Here is an 18,146-nt window from a genome sequence, read left to right as displayed (position 1 = left end):
TAAAGCTCATCCTTTTGACCTTGTGATCCCTCACTTAGGTCGGAAGGTCCTAATTTTGGATGAACTGGAGGACATTGAGTGTTTGGAGGGGGATACGGCCATGCTCAGGTGTCGCATCTGCCCGAGCGACTTAATCGAGGTGAAATGGTACCTCGATGAGACGCAGCTGTACACAAACGACCTTAATGAGATCCAGGTGAATCCGGGAGGGTATCACTCTCTCGCCATCAAACGGCTTGCCAGGAAAGACTCAGGCACCATCTCCTTCGTGGCGGGAGACAAGCGATCATATGCCTCGCTGCTCGTCCGAGGTAATGAGCATAACATGTGGTGGGGGATGAAGATGGGCCTTGCTAAAGACTCCTCTGGCATCAGCCAAGATAAACGTTTACACAGAATACCCAAAGGAGTGTAATTATATTGACTTAAACCTGTCTGTTTTTTTTTTTTATTCCTGTTTGCCATTTGATCACCAGAGAGGAGGCCCACGATCCTACGGCCTTTGGAGGACACAGAGGCGATCGAGGGAGGAACTCTGGTTCTGTCGTGCAGGACGTCGAAGCCGTGCCACATCCTGTGGTATAAAGACGGATTCCTGGTGTGGAACTCCTCTAGGTTCTGGACCAGCCGGTCAGGGAACGAGGCCAGGCTCACTATCCGGGAGGTGATTGATACTGACGCTGGGGTTTATGAGTGTGATGCTGGAGCAGTGAGCACTAAGGCCTCAGTCACAGTGAAAGGTAATGTTACGGTTGCATAACTCACTATTTTACTGTTGCAAAATTCACAATGGCATTGATTTACGATGGACAATTAGAAGCACTGAAGTCAAAAATGGCACAAATAGTTTATGTACTATACCCGGTACTATAAATCTTCAGTAGCGACCAAGTTGCCAGTTGGCAAATGATCTTCTATGTGAAATATTTCTTTTGATTTTAGCTGTGGCTGCTGAATTTACTCGTAAGCTCGAGGATGTGGACGGCAAAGAGGGGCAGAGTGTCACGCTCTCGTGCGAGTTTTCCATGCCTGGTGTGGTCTACTTCTGGAGAAGAGGAGCGGAGACGCTGAGAGCAGGGGATAAATATCAGATGAAGCAGAAGAAGTTCGCCATCCTGCTCACAATCAATGACCTTAAGGTTCACGACAGCGGAGATTACAGTTGCGTGTGCCGGGACCAAAAGACTACCGCTAGCCTGATAGTAACTGGTAAACTATACTGGAACTACAGCATACTGTACACCCTCCCAATCACACACACACACACACACACACACACACACACACACACACACACACACACACACACACACACACACACACACACACACACACACACACCACACACACACCATGCACATTGCACACACACACACAGACAGACAGATACACTGGAAACAAGTCACAATTGTCCTAATCTTTTCACCGAATCTGCCATTCCCAGCCATTCCGATATCTTTCCGACGAGAGCTGCGTAACCAGGAGGTGGAGGAGGGCCGGAGCGTGACCCTGCGCTGTGAGCTCTCCAAGCCCGGGGCGGCGTTTGAGTGGAGGAGAGGGGCAGAGACGCTGACCAGCGAGGGAGTGTACCAGATCAAGCAGAGGGATCTGATGCTGGAGCTGATCATTAAGAAAGCCCTGGTGGAACACAGTGGCATGTACAGCTGTGTGTGTGGAGACCATATAACCACAGCCACACTCAAAGTTAAGGGTGAGAGGATTTTTTTTTTCACAAACAGGAGTAACCCTAAAGGTTGTCTTAGATAAGCTGGTATTCACCAACTATATACCTGTCTATGCTATGCTGGTTTGTCCATGTTATTTTAAACGTCTTGTCTATATACTTAACTATAGTTTAGCATATCCATAGTTTGGTGTATATACTGTACAGTATCTATGTTTATCTTTGCGCTATTTCAGGTTTTGATCATTTAATGTTTTTCACAATTTTACTTTGACTTATGTTGTTATAGTGTTTTATAAATAGTTTGCAAAGCATAGCCTTGAACAATTTGGTATTAATGAAAGGTGTACCAAAGTTTTTGGTGCTGAACAACAGCAAAAGTCACAGCAATAACAATAAACACTGCACACCAGGCGTAGCTCCCAAGCAAATATTTAATGACTTTACGTTTCGGGGCAAGCCGTCTGAGGGAGGGCTTTATTGTTATTGCAGCTACGTCTGGCGTGCAGACTTTATTTTTATGGCTGCAATTTGTAATTAATGCCTTTCTACTCTGGTATCAATAAGCGTCTGTTTACTAGACGCGGAGGAATAACAGTGTCCAGTAAACAGACACTATTATTCCTCTCACTAACCCATGTGGTAGATTTGTGACTTGTGTGATTCATTTCCTTGACTATGGCGATGTGCCTTGGTGTCTCCAGCCCAGCCGGTGACCTTCAGGCAGAAGCTGCGGAGCGTGGCGGTGGAGGAGGGCAGCACGGTGAGTCTGCGCTGTGAGCTCTCCAAGGCCAACGCCGCGGTGGAGTGGAGGAGAGGAGAGGCGCTCCTCTGGAGCGGGGACAAGTACCAGATGAAGCAGAGGGACATCGTGGTGGAGATGAAGATCCTGGACACCACGCTGGCCGACAGTGGACTTTACAGCTGCATCTGTGGCTATCAGAAGACCACTGCCACTGTGACAGTGAATAGTAAGTGTGACGAGAGACAGTTGCTCATATATGCATTTTCAATCCAATCCAATTCTATTCTATTCTATTCTATTGTTATGATTGGGCAATCAATTGATATTTATGTGTGTTTGAATAAAATTGGTCAATTTACATTACGCTCATTTAATTTGAGCTTATTTCTTTCTAGCCATTCAGGTCACCTTTAAGGAAAAGCTAAAGGATCAGACGATTGAGGAAGGCAACAACCTGACCCTGCGCTGTGAGCTCTCTAAGGCCGGAGTCCCAGTAGAGTGGAGGAAGGGTGGAGAGCTCATCGAACCCGGAGAGAGGTTTCAGATGAGGCTCAGACAAGCCACGGCCGAGCTCTTCATCTTCGAGGCCGTCCCTGAGGACAGTGGAGTCTACAGCTGTGTGTATGCCGAACAGAAGACAAAGGCCACCATCAAAGTCACTGGTACGGGGCAATGAGCAACATTAAGCGTTTGCAACAACATTCAGTGTATCTTTGGTCTATAAGTCAGGTGGAATGCTACCGTTTTATATGTAATTGAATGTAATATACAAGTCCTTGTTGCTTCTGTACTGTAGGTGTACCTGCCACCTTCATCCAGTCCCTGAAGCAACAGGAGGTGTTGGAGGGAGGCGACGTGGTGTTCCGCTGTGAAATCTCCAAAGCTGGAGTCCCAGTGGAGTGGTACAAAGGGGACATGGGGATCCAGGCCGGGCCCAAGTACCAGCTCAAGCATGACGGGAGGTTCGCCGAGCTCCAGATCAGGGACCTGCAGCCTGAGGACGCTGGGCCGTTTAGCTGCGTGACAGGGGGACAGAAGACCACAGCTGAAGTCAAAGTGAACGGTGGGTCTATTTTCGTTACAGAGACCACAGAGGCTCATATTTCTAGCCCTGTAAATGCAAGCTGATATCACTGTGTTGTTACCGTAAAATATTAATTTGACAAGATGTACGATTGTTGTCAGCTTTCTGCCTGGCTTGTTAGTTACACATTGCACCAATGAAATCACAATTTCAAAAGTATTTTCTTTATACACTCAATTTTATTAGGCATAAAGTTGTTGGCAGGATTCAGTTTGGCCTTTTAAAACAAATGGTGTTGGCAACACATTAAGTCACAGTTCCAAATGTTTTTCATTCATACACAGCCGCTTTCTGTTTCTCCTATTTCTGAATGGCATTCTGAGTGAATTTTTTTTAATCACAACATGGCATCGAACAGCATGTTTTCTATTGAAACCAAAACAGCACAACTGTGAATGCCAGCTCTTTTAAGAGATGGCTTGAAATGTACTCGGAGAATGGTCATTCAAAGGGCTCTGTCAAGTCTAATTCCAATTTTTATAACCACTGTTATATCCTCAGCGCATCCGGTAACGTTCAAGCGGGAGCCTCAGGACCAGACGGCGAAGGAGGGGGACAGTGCCGTGTTCAGCTGCGAGGTCTCCAGACCTGGAGCTCCGGTGGAGTGGAGGAGAGGCAGACTGATTCTGAAGTCGGGAGAGAAGTACGAGGTCAGGCAGGATGGGAAGTACAATAAGCTGGTGGTGCGGAAGGTGGAGGAGAGCGACGCCGGGAGGTACACCTGCAAGACTAAAGATGTCCAGGCCGGGGCAGAGCTCCATGTGAAAGGTAAGACAAGTCTGTATAATGCTCCAGAAACCACAAATTGATTATTATTTCTTATTTTTCACTGACACATTACAGTAGATTTCCCTTGATCTTTTACATTGATATTTCATTTCTTTGACAGTATATTCTTCTGAATTTCTATAGATTTGACCTTTTAGGTCAAATGTCCTGTTTATCACTCGGTTGGGTGTAGAAGATACAAACTGAAACCCATAGTATTTCGAAATTCCTTTTTCTTGTTCTGTGTCTTTCTCCAGCTCTTCCTCCTACATTCATCAAGGAGCTGAAGAACCTTGAGGCTGAAGAAGGCAATGGCTTGATGTTACGCGGTGAGCTCTCCAAACCCGGCGTGTCGGTGGAGTGGCGTAAGGGAGCAGAGCTGCTACGGACTGGCGAGAAGTATCAGACGAGGCAGAGAGAGGGCGTGGTGGAGCTGTTGATCAGGAAAGCTCTTCCAGAGGACAGTGGGATCTACACCTGCATCTGCAAAGAGCAGAAAACAGCAGCCATTGTGTCCATAACTGGTAACTTGAACATGCTATCCAGCTAGTATACTGCTACTCTAAGTCATCAACTCATCTATGAGTGAATGCTACATTACTTTTTCATCTTGTTCCCCCACACTGATGAAACATACACTGTCACCCCCTCTTTCAGCAACCCCTGTGACATTCAAGCAAAACCTGAAGAATCAAGAGGCCGTGGAAGGGTACACTCTCACCTTGAGGTGTGAGATGTCTAAACCTGGAGTTATGGTCAAGTGGAGGAAGGAGGATGAGCTGCTGACTGCAGGAGTGAAGTATGAGATGAAGAGGGAAGGGAAGATTGTGGAGTTGCTCATCAACGACGCGGCTCTGGAGGACAGTGGCGTATACAGCTGCTCTGTAGGGGACCTGAAGACTACGGCAGAAGTGAAAGTGAGAGGTATGGTTCGTTTTCTCTTTTAAGGTATAAACAACTTAACTGATTAATGCGTGGGAAAAGCAGTTACTGCAGATATCATCAAAATCAAAGAATAAGTTAAGATGGCTTCGGTGATAACTCCAGAACTTCTTTTAATGATATTTTGTTTTGGCTCGGTTGCACAGCTCTGCCTGTGACCTTCAAGCGAGAACTTCAGGACCAGGCATCGAAGGAGGGCGACAGCGTGGTCTTCAGGTGTGAGCTGTCCAAGCCTGGTGCTCCCATCGAGTGGAGGAAGGGGCGAGTAGTCCTGATGCCCGGAGACAGATATGAGATGAAACAGGAAGGCAAATTCACCAAGCTGGTAATATCCTGCGTAGAGGAGAGTGATGCTGGGAAGTACACATGCAAAAGCAAAGACTCTGAGTCGAGTGCTGAGCTCACTGTTAAAGGTAAGATAAGGTTTGCCACTCTCTGGGCATGCAAGGAGTCTAACTTGCCTCCAGCATATTATCTAAGCAGTTGTTTTTGTTTGTTTGTTCCTAGTTCCCCCCATCACTTTCAAAAAGAAGCTGGTTAATCAGGAGGTTGAGGAAGGAAACAATGTCACGTTGAGCTGCATGCTGTCGAAACCAGGCATCCCAGTAGAGTGGAAAAGGGGAGACGAGGTCATCAAGTCTGGAGAAACCTTCCAAATCATACAGAAAGACGCAACCATGGAACTCTTCATCAAGAAGGCACAAAAGGAAAACAGTGGCGTCTACAGCTGTGTGTGCGGAGACCAGAAAACCAAGGCAACCATTAAAATATTTGGTAGGAGGAAGCTTTTTTTCTCACACTTTATGTTACACAACCTTTGTTATAGTTAGTACAGTTATACATTATGCATAATAAAGTGGAAAGTGATATGTATGGTAAAACATAGTCTGAAGGGAACACATCTTCTTAAGGTTGGCAGTGCAGTTAGAGAATATTAAAGTGAATCTATAAAATGTCCCAGCAAAGACTTTAGTGGAGGCTAAACACAAGTAAATAAAAGTTTAACACCTTCAGAAGTAGAGTTTATCCACCTCATATTAGAGTTTATCCATCTCTCAAAAGAGTTTATTCACCAATTCCGACTTTTAACATTAAAAAATCACACTGTATTATCCACATCCGCAATATGTACACACATCACCCATTTAATATCTCTGGTATTGTTAGATATATACGTATAATAAATAGATATTGGACAATAACCTCCACCATCATCAGAAATGTTCTGAATGTCTTTTTAAAAAATCAGATACCGCATGACGCAGTCCAACTTACTATGATCACAGAATTCATAGTTTACCCACCTCTTATTTTACCACTACACGCCTGTTTTCTTCCTCAGAAATTCCTGTGACATTCAAGCAAAGTCTGAAGAACCAGGAGGCCTCGGAGGGAGGATTGGTGATCCTGAGGTGTGAGCTTTCTAAGGCCGGCGTCTCGGTGGAGTGGTGGAAAGGCGAAGACGAGATCCTGCCCAGCACCAAGTACGTGATTAAACACGAGGGTCAATTCGCTGAGCTGCAAATCATCAACGTGAAACCCAAGGATGTTGGGGAGTACAGCTGTGTGATTGGAGAGATGAGGACCACCGCAGAAGTGAATGTCAGGGGTAGGTGGTGCAATATGGATATCAGTGTAAGGCTATTGTGTTGTTCATTTTATAACAAAATAACACTTCATCTGAAAATTAAATCTGTGATACTCAAGTGGATCATTTTTTTTTTTCTTACACCTCAATTGCACGTGTAACATGGACAGGGCCATTTTGTAATTAAATGTTCATTCAGAAGAGCAAGGGATTTATGTTCAGTTCTGATTGGTATTAGGACTAGGACTGTATCGGTTCATTTGTTAAATAAGAGTATTCAGTATGAACATTAATTACAGATTCAATGTACAGTATTCTTACCTAACTTGCTACTCAAATTCCAGAAGCTTCCTGTGATTCGCAAAATTGCCATAATGTTTTATCACAATACTTCCCATTGTAACTGTACTTCATCTCCAACTGTCCTTTTCCCTGTAGCGGCTGCCTCTGTGTACTTTGAGAAGGAGCTGGAGGACCTGGAGGCCACTGAAGGAGAGTCTGTCACCCTGAGCTGTGAGCTCTCAAATCCCAACGCCCCAGTGACCTGGAAGAAGGACTCCGAAACCCTCAACCAAGGGGCCAGGGTCTCCCTGCAGCAAGAGGGCACCACACACATACTGGAAATCCGCCGACTGAAGCCAGAGGATGCCGGAGTTTACACCTGTAACACGCGAGGCAAGGTGACCAAAGCGATACTGAAGGTCAAAGGTAAGATAACATGCTTTTCTTTTGTAATGTGGCGTGTGGTAGGTTTGAGCTTTCCTTGAGCAGCCAACATTATTGTGTGTCTAAATGTAGTTTCTCTGTTCATATGTCACACATGGTATGGTACTACAGAGAACTATAATCAAGAGGCAGTTTTCCTAGATTGAGCATAGATTAGAAGTTTTTTTTCAGTTGAGATTTCCATTGAGATTCTCTTTAAGTGTAGGACTAAGCTTAATCCATGTATGAGAGACTGGCCCTAAATGTACCGTAATTTCCTAACTATTAGCTGCAGCTCATACATTGATTTTGCAAATACACTATGCAGCTTATACATAGTTATGAGTTGATACCATAAAGAACTGTGTGGATCTTTTCCCCTTTCCCTCCAGAAAATGTGAAGATAGTGTCAGGGCTACGGGACCTGAGTGTCACCGCTGGAGAGGACGCCCACTTCATGTGTGAGGTGTCCCATGACGACTACGAGGATGGCATGTGGTGGCTGGGCTCCACCGTCCTGCAGAGGAACGAGATGAACCAGATGAGCTGCCGGGGCCGGGAGCATCACCTGATGCTCACCAAGGCCACCGCAGAGGAGGCCGGCATCGTGGCGTTCGCCGTGGGGAACGAGAGAACCTCAGCTCGCCTGCGCGTGCTGAGCAAACCCAAAGGTGAGGATGTCCACAGGAAAGTAGGATAAGCAGTTGGTTTGGCATATTCAATGCAAGGGATGAGAAGATTTACGACTTTATCAGTTGAAGATGCCATTTCTTTTTACAACTTATTTTACAGTACATCTATCATGCCACTGTGCTCTGGTTCTGAAAGTAACAACCATTCTGTCTCTATGGTCACAGTCTTAATCGAACAGAAGTTGAAAGACACCACCGTCTTCGAGGGAGGGACGGCTACCCTATCCTGCGTGACCTCTGACACGCGCACCCCGGTCGCCTGGAAGCGTAAAAACGTGGTTCTCTTAACGGGAGAGAAGTATGAGCTGCGCAAGGAAGGGAAGCTGAACCTTCTGCTGATTCACAGTGTAGAAAAAGAGGACACTGGATTATACACGTGTGACACTGGTGACATGCAGTGCAGTGCCACTCTCACTGTCAAAGGTAACATTCCAGAGGATTCCAGAGGAGTATTCTTTAGGTCTGACGAAGGTCATGAAGTCTTGAGCTCCATGCAACAGAGGGCATTGCTTGTCACTTAGATATTAGATATTAGTAGGACTATATGTAAATATTACAGTGAGCTAATCCATTCTGTATATTCTCAAGATGGCATGGAGGAAGAGCGCTAACATCTATTACAGTATGTGTTGTTTGGTTTCCTCAGAGCATCCCCTGCGTTTCCAGGAAGAGTTGCAAGGCAAAGAGGTTGAAGAGGGCGACACAGTTCTGTTGTGCTGCGAGCTCTCTAAGCCTGGCGTGCGGGTGGAATGGAGGAAGGGCCGGGTGCTGCTGAGACCTGGTGAGAAGTACGAGATGAGGCAGGATGGCTGTGAGCTGCAGCTGCGTATCCATGACGTCAGCGGTCAGGATAAGGGAGACTACACATGCTCCGCCGGAGATTTGCAAACTACTGCCATCGTCAAAGTGAAAGGTATGACCAAAGCTGTGACACAATAAATCACAGACAAGTGGACTTTCACACCTTTTTTATAAGCTTCTGTGAAGTGCTTTATCGACCATTTTCCAAGCAAAACTGACACAGACACACATCCCAGGTAAATGTTTTTTTTCACGAAACATACCCATTAGCCATTAGCAGGTCTTACAGACCACATAAAAGAGTGTGCTTATTGGACTGAGGTCAAGAGTGACCCTACTACTGGTACATCTGATCTTACTGTAGTGAAGATGATGAGGTTTCCGAAACCATTTAATCAAGCTCGTCATCAAAACCAGAGCTAGGGCGTACTCACACTATGCCATACGTCCTGTACCCATGTACATTTGACCCCCGAAAGTCCGGTGACCAGTGTGATAGCTCCATACCGTACCTGGGCATAGTACGCTTATCTATGCCCTGGTTTGCTTGAAGAAGTGGACTGGGGCGCAATATGATTGGGATTATGATGGTGCCTGTATGCAAAGATTCTAGAGAACAGCAGCTCAACAGCTCAAAGTGCCTGGGTACCTGAATTTGATAGTATGGTTGCGGACCAAGAACTGGAGAGAACCGTACTCAGGGTATACAAGTCAACCATTCCCAGTGTGAGTACGCCCCTAGTTTGCTGAAGAGCGGCTCAAAAGCCTGCGGCAGCTTATCACAGAACATGGAATGTCTTTTACTCCCTAAACCTGACATTTCAGAATTGTTGAAGGAATAATGAACGCACAAACATGAAGGAATAATATTCCATAAATATGACCGCTGAACCCAGGAGAATATAAGAGAAGAAATCAAAGACCGTTTAAGACAAGTTGATGTGGCATTTACAGAAGACAGCTAAAGTTGTGGGCCTGATCTGGAAATCACTTGGAAGAAATATGCAGTGCTGTTAGACTAAGATAGATTATAGTATCAATATTTCTTTTCATGTGACTCAGAATTGAGAATGAAGAACATATGTTTGAGATGAGTATAGAACTCTGATGCAACTTTGCCTGCAGCTCTTGGTCTAGGTTTCACTGAAGCTGTCAGCGTTCTTGTTGTCATGGTGCATGTAACACAGAGAACAGAAAGGGTTTGGGGTGTGTCGGTTTGATGTAGGGAGCTGTTGACAGTAGAAGGAGGGGGGAAAAATCATCCAGGGTTATTTTAGTACAAGGTGTTATCCTGCTGATCTATTTCACTTAGTTACCCACTGAAAACTCTGCTGTTAAGAGCAATGTTCCTGTATGCTATGTTACTTTGGGTAAGCAGGTAGATTCAGCTATAGGTAAATAAATAAATAACAATAAGGCAACAATTTATTCTGATTTATTATTTTGTTGTCATTTTCCAATTTCTGATTTATTAGTTCCATTAATCCAAGAGGATCTACAGATGTACTGACAGTACTTGCTTTTTTGTTACACCTCAACTCTTTACTCCTGTTCTGTTCACCCACTACATGTCATTGTCATGTGTTTGTAAATAAAAAAAGAAAATCAGATCATATGGACAATGACACAATACTCATGTTTCCCCTCATTTTACCCCCAGAGTATCCTCTCCTCTTCCGGGAGGAGCTGCAGAGCCAGAGGGTAGATGAGGGGAAGACGGCGGTCCTGTGCTGTGAGCTCTCTAAGCCTGGCGTGCCGGCGGAATGGAGGAAGGGTCGGGCGCTGCTGAAACATGGTGGCAAGTACGAGATGAGGCAGGATGGCTGTGAGCTGCAGCTCCGTATCCATGACGTCAGCCCGCTGGATAAGGGAGACTACACATGCTCCGCTGGAGATCAGCAGACCACAGGCTCACTGAGAGTAAAAGGTAGAAGTATTCCAATGCCCTGAAGGGATCTGGTTTAGCTTACGTTACACAGCCCTATCCATACTAATCCAAAATGACAGGTCGAGGCATTGGTGAACACCCACACTTATGGCCAATTCTGACTTTGACGCGGCCAGGGAAAAGACAAAAATTGTTTCAGACATTTACAGCTTGGCGCCTCACTAAACAAAGTGATTACAAAAAAACACACTGGAAAGGAAAAACATGGCACGCTGCCTAGACCAGCTGTATGCATTTTTGTCTGTGTTTGTCCAATGTAAGACAATCTTATGTCTGAATGTAAATACGAACTTACAGTGAGTCTTATTCTGTCAGCGCCTCGGTCAGCTTTATCCTGTACATCTAAATGTTTATTTCAGAATGCACAACAGTTAATGCATCTAAATTCCTACACTTAGGAGGGCTCTTTTTTTGTATGTTTGTGTTTGTCTGTTTAGTTATGCACCATGAGCATGCTGACCCGGTGTTTGTGTTTGGGTTCTCCAGAGAAGCCCTTATTCTTCCAGGAAGAGCTGCAGAGCCAAGAAGCCGACGAGGGGGAGACGGTCCTCCTGAACTGCGAGCTCTCTAAGCCTGGCGAGCGGGTGGAATGGAGGAAGGGCCGGGTGCTGCTGAGACCTGGAGGGAAGTACGAGATGAAGCAGGATGGCTGTGAGCTGCAGCTGCGTGTCCATGACGTCAGCGGTCAGGATAATGGAGACTACACATGCTCCGCCGGAGACCAGCAGACCACAGCCCAAGTCAGAGTTAAAGGTATGCTAATGGCTCCTTTATGCATGTGTGCTGAAGTACCCTGCTGGCTCGGACAGACCATGTATGAATCCATTTTGGTATACGCTGCTCTCTCCCGCCCTCAACCTCATGATGAAATCAAGTTAATAGTTTTTCATGTGCCAAACTATTAATCTCAACGATAATGGCCCGCAACCTACAGTTAATCATCTAACAGGAATAGGCAGACGAAGCTATCTCATTTTAGAAGCGGAGGCTGGTATTTGTCCACCCCAGATAGCATTTAACTCAGGCGTGCGTCCAGCAGATCTACTGTAGACGTTACTCCTGTCAGGGCCACCAAGATGCTTCCCATCAGTTCCTTATGTGGATAGTTTCACAATTAGCATAAGTGCTTAAAATGATCCACATATGTCTGTGTGAGTCAAAGGCTCTTGTTTGCAAGTCTTTAATGATGAGAATTAGATGGTAGGACCAAGCAAAAATACAATTATTGTGAAACCAACTACCCTTTCATGCATGTTACGCTGCCATTAAATGGTAAATTAGCATCCCCTCCCTGTACAGTATTGATTTTGTCTAGCTGTAACAAAATGTTGGCACATTTAGTTTCTCCTTAATATTTCCAGGGCTGCTCTTTTTTATTATTCTACCCTTTCTGTGCATGCCATGTTATGTGACCAGTGTTTCTCTCAGGACCTGTCACTTGGAAACTCCATTGAAAATGTAAATGCAAGTCCGTACAGAACATATTTTAGAATATGAGAAAAGAGCAAAAACACATTTGGTGTAATTGTGGGGTATTATATTGTCACCACTCACCAGTATTCCTTGAGGAGTTTTCTTTAAGGAGCCTGAAGAACTCCAAGAGAGTTGGACCACTCCAGCTGTGAAGGTCACTAGGGATGACCTGTGTTTTCTTCCCGTGCTTGTGAAGTGAGTCAGCTCACCCCGTTGTTCCCAAATTTCAATTCTCTCCCCAGAGCACCCCCTGTTCTTTGAAAAAGAACTGCAGAGTCAGGAGGTTGAGGAGGGCGAGACAGTGGTCCTCTGCTGCGAGCTCTCTAAGCCTGATGTGCCGGCGGAATGGAGGAAGGGTCGGGTGCTGCTCAGAGCTGGTGGCAAGTACGAGATGAAGCAGGACGGATGTGCGCTGCAACTGCGTATCCATGACGTCAGCCCGCAGGATAAGGGAGACTACAAGTGTGCTGCTGGAGACCAATACACCACAGCTTCAATCAGGGTGAAAGGTATACTGTAGCTCTTAATAGACCTTAACATCTAGGTGTGGGTTTACTCCTTTTTCAGATAGTTCTCCATAGACCCAATGGACCTTTATTCTCCACAAGAGGCTGTTTGTTTGTTTGGAGTACACGTGTGAGATTCCAAGACATACAGTATATCACACCATATTGCATGAACCAGTTGACTTTTACTGTTGCAGTATTGGCTTCTGTATGGATTGCTTAAAGTAAATAAATATGTCTGCAATTCTTCTGCATGTACTGCAAAGTATGTTCTGTTCTGAGAGATTTTCCCTTTCCCCCAATGTTGCTTCATGACAATTCCTTGTATTCAAATTTCTGTCATGTTGCCATAACCACAGCAATCAGAGAGGACATCAGCTCGCACACTTCTCCATTAACATAACAGACCACTAATTTCCATGTATTAGCTGCCTGCAAGTTCAGCCAACCTAAACACATGAGAGAATGTACTAATTTGTTTGAAATTGTTAGCATATTAATATCTGTACACAGTAAAACTAGAGGAGAGGTTATCCAATTTTCTATCCCTCCTGAAGTATGCAGCCAATCGCATCCATTCACTAGTCAACTCAGAACGACTTAGAGCCAAGTCTGAGGTCTGACTTGATTAATGTTGGACTCTTACAGTAAATCAGACCGACACAGCAAGACTCTGGTCAAAAGCCTCCCCATCTATAAAGTTACCACTTGCCAAGTATTATATGAATATGTTTTGTTAAAATTTTCGGCATATTGACTGATCTGATCTGCTCTGATCTGAATTGATTCCCCAGAGCACCCCCTGTTCTTCCAGGAAGAGCTGCAGAGCCAGGAAGTAGATGAGGGCGAGACGGTCCTCCTGTGCTGTGAGCTCTCTAAGCCTGGCGTGCCAGTGGAATGGAGGAAGGGTCGAGTGCTGCTGAGGTCTGGTGGCAAGTACAAGATAAAACAGGATGAATGTGAGCTGCAGCTGCGTATCCAGGACGTCAGTGCTCAGGATAATGGAGACTACACATGCTCCGCTGGAGACCAGCAGACCAAAGCCACTGTAACAGTTAAAGGTAAAACTAATTTCTCAACTTATTTGTGTGTGTGTGTGTCTGTGTGTATGAACATGGGCAGCACATTTCACTGGAACTGGTTTAGTTTCTGGTCAAAATAATTTGGGACCTTGGTAATTCACCAAAAGTTTCCTGAATCTCAATAGGCTTTGCGGTAACTGTGAGTAGTGGTGGCACAGTAATATAACTATGGATGTCCTCTAATCAGAAAACTTCATGTAGTTGCTTATCTCCTGTGTGTTTTCTTTTTTTTTAAGAGTACCCCCTCTTCTTCCACAAAGAGCTGGAGAGCCTAGAGGCAAAGGAAGGTGAAACAATCTTCTTGAACTGTGAACTCTCTAAGCCTGAAGTGCCAGTGCAGTGGAGGAAGGGCCGAGTTTTACTAAGGCCTGGTGGCAAGTATGAGATGAAGCACACTGATTGTGAGCTGCAGCTGTGTATCCATGATGTCAGCACCCAGGATAAGGGAGAATACACATGCTCTACTGGGGATCAGCAGACTACAGCCTTTGTGACAGTAAAAGGTACAGTAATGTAAAACATCACACAATGGTATAAAATAAATATTGTAACCAAGTATATAATTGTTAATGCTGTGGTTTTTTTTCTTTCTTCTTTCTTTTCGGGTGTATATTTTTATAGGTTCAAGTGATATACAGTATTTAGGTTATATCCTTAATCCGATATCTACACAACAGTGTATTTATTCAGAGCGGAGATTACAAGCTTATGGAATGTAAATGCTTCATGTTGATGTAGCGTTCTCTGTTTTTGCAGAGGTGCCTCTGGTCTTCCACAAAGAGCTCCAAAATCAAGAGGCAGAGGAGGGTGACACTCTCATTTTGTACTGTGAACTCTCTAAACCTGGAGTCACTGCACAGTGGAAGAAGGAAAATGCTCCTCTGAGGTCTGGTTTGAAGTATGAAATCAAACAAAATGGCTGTCAGCTAGAGCTACGAATCATTAATATTAACCCCCAGGATAAAGGGTGCTACGCATGTTCTGCTGGTACTGTTCAAACCACAGCGTCTGTAGCAGTGAAAGATGTCAGGCCTGTTCCTAAAGATGAGCCAAAACCTAAACCAGATACAGTTAAGCCTGTTGCACCCCCTGCTAAACCTGTGACTAAGGCAGGGAAAGCAGACCTGGAAAAGGAGACAGTGGTAAAGCAGCCTGATAGGGATGTCAGTGATGAGAAAAATGTGGATAAAGATCTCAGGAAGAAAACATTAACAAGGCAAAAAGTGGAAGATGACAGCGTGTCCAAGATTGAAGAGAGTAACTATGCCAAAGAGGAACCGACAGAACCAGTCCCTAAAGTGGTCTCAAGATCTGTTGGGCAGCAGAGGCAAGGTTCTGTCAGCATTCAAGATGAAGGCCCACGGGAGGCCGTCCTACCAAAAGAAGCGATGAAAGAACCCATCAAAGGGACCGCCAAAGAGCCCATCAGAGAGACCGTCAAAGAGCCTGCCAAAGAGACCGCCAAAGAGCCCGTCAAAGAGACCGCCAAAGAGCCCGCCAAAGAGCCCGCCAAAGAGACCGTCAAAGGGACCGCCAAAGAGCCCGTCCAAGAGACCGCCAAAGAGCCCGCCAAAGAGCCCGCCAAAGAGCCCGTCAAAGAGACCGTCAAAGGGACCGCCAAAGAGCCCGTCCAAGAGACCGTCAAAGGGACCGCCAAAGAGTCAGTCAAAGAGACCGTCAAAGAGACCGTCAAAGGGACCGTCAAAGAGACCGTCAAAGAGACCGTCAAAGGGACCGCCAAAGAGCCCGTCAAAGAGACCGTCAAAGAGACCATCAAAGAGACCATCAAAGAGACCGACAAAGGTGCAGAACAGCTGCCTGTTCCTCCAAAAAGGAGAAGAAGTCTCAGACCTACAGAGGTTAAACATGAAGAGACGACAAAAAGCAAAGAAAGCATTCATAGTCCTGTTGAAGTCACTACAGACACTGCTGCAATTCAGAAAAACAAAGGAGTGGTAAGCTCATCTGCAGACAAAAAAGATGAAATAACTGTCTCTCCTCAGGAAAGCAAGGCACACATCAAGAGCCCTACTGAAGTCACCAAGGAACCCAGGAAAAGTGAGGAACCCACCAGAGAAATCACTGTCACTAAAGAAAGTGCCGTTTCCCTCCAAACCAATGAAGCATCAGTCAAAGCTGCTAAAAAGGGTACAGAGGAAATCACCGCCCCAGTTCGGAGAAGAAAGATGTCTGGACAGATATCACAAGAAGGCCCAGGAGAAACTCATGTTGCTCTCATCCAGAAAAATGTGGAACCTAACAAAGCTGCAGCAAAAACTTCAGAGGAATACAATGCTGCTATACAGAAGAAAGATGAATCTAATAAGACTTTAAGAAGACCTTCAGAAGGACAAATACCTGCTGTTCAGAAGAACAATGAACCAGTTAAAACTGCTACAGAAGTGTCAGAAGTGCCAACTGTTCCTGTTCGAAAGAACAAAGTATCGATTAAAGCAGCAGCAGCACCCCCTGAACAACCTGCTGCTCTTGTAGAGACAGACAAAAAAGCCATAACTTCCAAACAGTCTGTGGATGTAGAACCCACTGTCCAGAAAAACAAAGAACCCGTCAAAATATCAACAAAAGATACAGTGGAATCCACTGTTCCTGTTCATAAGAATGGAGAACCTGTCAAACTTGCTCCAGCAACAAAGGATGAATCTGCCATTACTGCACAGAAAAACAAAGAACCCAGTAAAATTGCAACCAGACATGCAGAGGAATCCATTGTTTCTTTGCAGAAGAATGGAGAACCCGTCAAGCTTGAAACAATGCCTAAAGAAGATTCCATTATTCCTATGCAGGAGAACAAAGAACCAACCAAAACAGGAGCAAGACATCCAGAGGAACCCATTGTTTCTGTACAGAAGAATGGTGAACCCATCAAGACACCTGTGCAGCAGAACGATGAAGCAATCAAAGCTGCAGCATCACCTGCAGAGGGATCCATTAGTCCTATCCAGAAAAACAAAGAAACAATCAAAATCGCACAGCAAACTCCAGAGGAGTCTAAACCTTCTGTTCAGACAGACAAACAACCCATTCTAATTTCAGCAGGACACAAAGAGGAAGCTATTATTTCTGAGGAGCAATTGATTGAGCTTGAAGAACAAAAAGAGTCAAGCATAGACATAAGTGTAGAGGAGGAACCAGAGATGCTGGAAGCAGCCATCAAGATCCAAGCAGCGTTCAAAGGCTACAAAACTCGCAAGGATATGCGGCCTGTCTTCAAAGAAGTGTTCAAGAACCAAAATGTGGCGTTAAATGGCACTATTCATCTTCAGTGTATTGTAGAGGGTAAGCCCAATACAGTGCAATGGTTGAAAGATGGTCAGGAGATCAGATCAAGCATACGCTTCCATATCAAGAGGCAAGATGATGGTTCCTGCTCACTGATAGTTGACAAAGTAACTCAGAAGGACACAGGAGTATACACATGTGAAGCAATAAACAAGTTTGGAACTGTAAGCTACAATGGAAATGTAACAGTAGAGACCTCTCCAAGGCCTATTCAACAAGCTCCAGTAAAACCACCTACTGCTTTAGTTCCTGAAATTGGAACCGAATCGGAACCAGAACTTGTATCGGAACCTTTAAGACTAGAAGGAGGATCCTTGCGGCAGGTGTATGATCTCCCAAAGGTTGAGCAATATGTTGGAGCCAAAGAGAAACGCAGAAGTCTTATTTCATCAAGCTCTGGTAAGTTCACATTCAGCAATATCAATTTTCTAGTTAGACTGGGTAAACCCAGCCTGATGTGACGGCGATAGGCTACGTGCACAAAAGGTTTGTTTCCGGCATGTTTGTTTCGGTAGAGCCATGTGTGCCACTATTGTTAATGTAATTAGTGTCTTCACAGAATCGGTTGGATGTTGTACCTAGTGAATCAGCACGTTGTGATAAAGAAGGGTTTATCCATGTGTTAAAATTGTTATTCAAATAAGATATTCAGTGTCGGTGTGAAGATGTAACTTTTTTTGTAACTTTGTAACTTGTAACTTTCTTGAATAGGCCTAATTAATATAAAGTACTGTAATGTGTAATGGATGTGTGTATGTATGTACAGTATGTGTATGTATGTCGATGCAAGTTCAAATTGTCTCTGAACTCATTTGTTCTATTTTCCCT

General features: G+C 44.9%; 1 protein-coding gene across 1 annotated transcript in view; it reads left to right on the top strand.

Annotated features, from left to right (window-relative positions):
• obscna (obscurin, cytoskeletal calmodulin and titin-interacting RhoGEF a) overlaps positions 1 to 18,146 on the top strand; it is a 49,192-nt gene that overhangs the window by 8,101 nt on the left and 22,945 nt on the right. The window contains exons 13-35 of the mRNA XM_062556545.1: positions 39 to 311; positions 477 to 740; positions 943 to 1,209; positions 1,445 to 1,711; positions 2,389 to 2,655; positions 2,825 to 3,091; positions 3,226 to 3,492; positions 4,015 to 4,281; positions 4,539 to 4,805; positions 4,939 to 5,205; positions 5,370 to 5,636; positions 5,731 to 5,997; positions 6,566 to 6,832; positions 7,250 to 7,519; positions 7,909 to 8,187; positions 8,374 to 8,631; positions 8,855 to 9,121; positions 10,670 to 10,936; positions 11,444 to 11,710; positions 12,673 to 12,939; positions 13,731 to 13,997; positions 14,255 to 14,521; positions 14,775 to 17,717. Coding sequence (XP_062412529.1) covers positions 39 to 311; positions 477 to 740; positions 943 to 1,209; positions 1,445 to 1,711; positions 2,389 to 2,655; positions 2,825 to 3,091; positions 3,226 to 3,492; positions 4,015 to 4,281; positions 4,539 to 4,805; positions 4,939 to 5,205; positions 5,370 to 5,636; positions 5,731 to 5,997; positions 6,566 to 6,832; positions 7,250 to 7,519; positions 7,909 to 8,187; positions 8,374 to 8,631; positions 8,855 to 9,121; positions 10,670 to 10,936; positions 11,444 to 11,710; positions 12,673 to 12,939; positions 13,731 to 13,997; positions 14,255 to 14,521; positions 14,775 to 17,717 — 8,826 coding nt within the window. The remainder of the gene's footprint in view (positions 1 to 38; positions 312 to 476; positions 741 to 942; positions 1,210 to 1,444; positions 1,712 to 2,388; positions 2,656 to 2,824; positions 3,092 to 3,225; positions 3,493 to 4,014; positions 4,282 to 4,538; positions 4,806 to 4,938; positions 5,206 to 5,369; positions 5,637 to 5,730; positions 5,998 to 6,565; positions 6,833 to 7,249; positions 7,520 to 7,908; positions 8,188 to 8,373; positions 8,632 to 8,854; positions 9,122 to 10,669; positions 10,937 to 11,443; positions 11,711 to 12,672; positions 12,940 to 13,730; positions 13,998 to 14,254; positions 14,522 to 14,774; positions 17,718 to 18,146) is intronic.

Source organism: Sardina pilchardus, chromosome 15, assembly GCF_963854185.1.
Source record: "Sardina pilchardus chromosome 15, fSarPil1.1, whole genome shotgun sequence".
NCBI lineage: Eukaryota > Metazoa > Chordata > Actinopteri > Clupeiformes > Clupeidae > Sardina > Sardina pilchardus.
The sequence above is the reverse complement of the archived record's forward strand: the minus strand, read 5'-3'. Positions and strand labels throughout refer to the sequence as shown.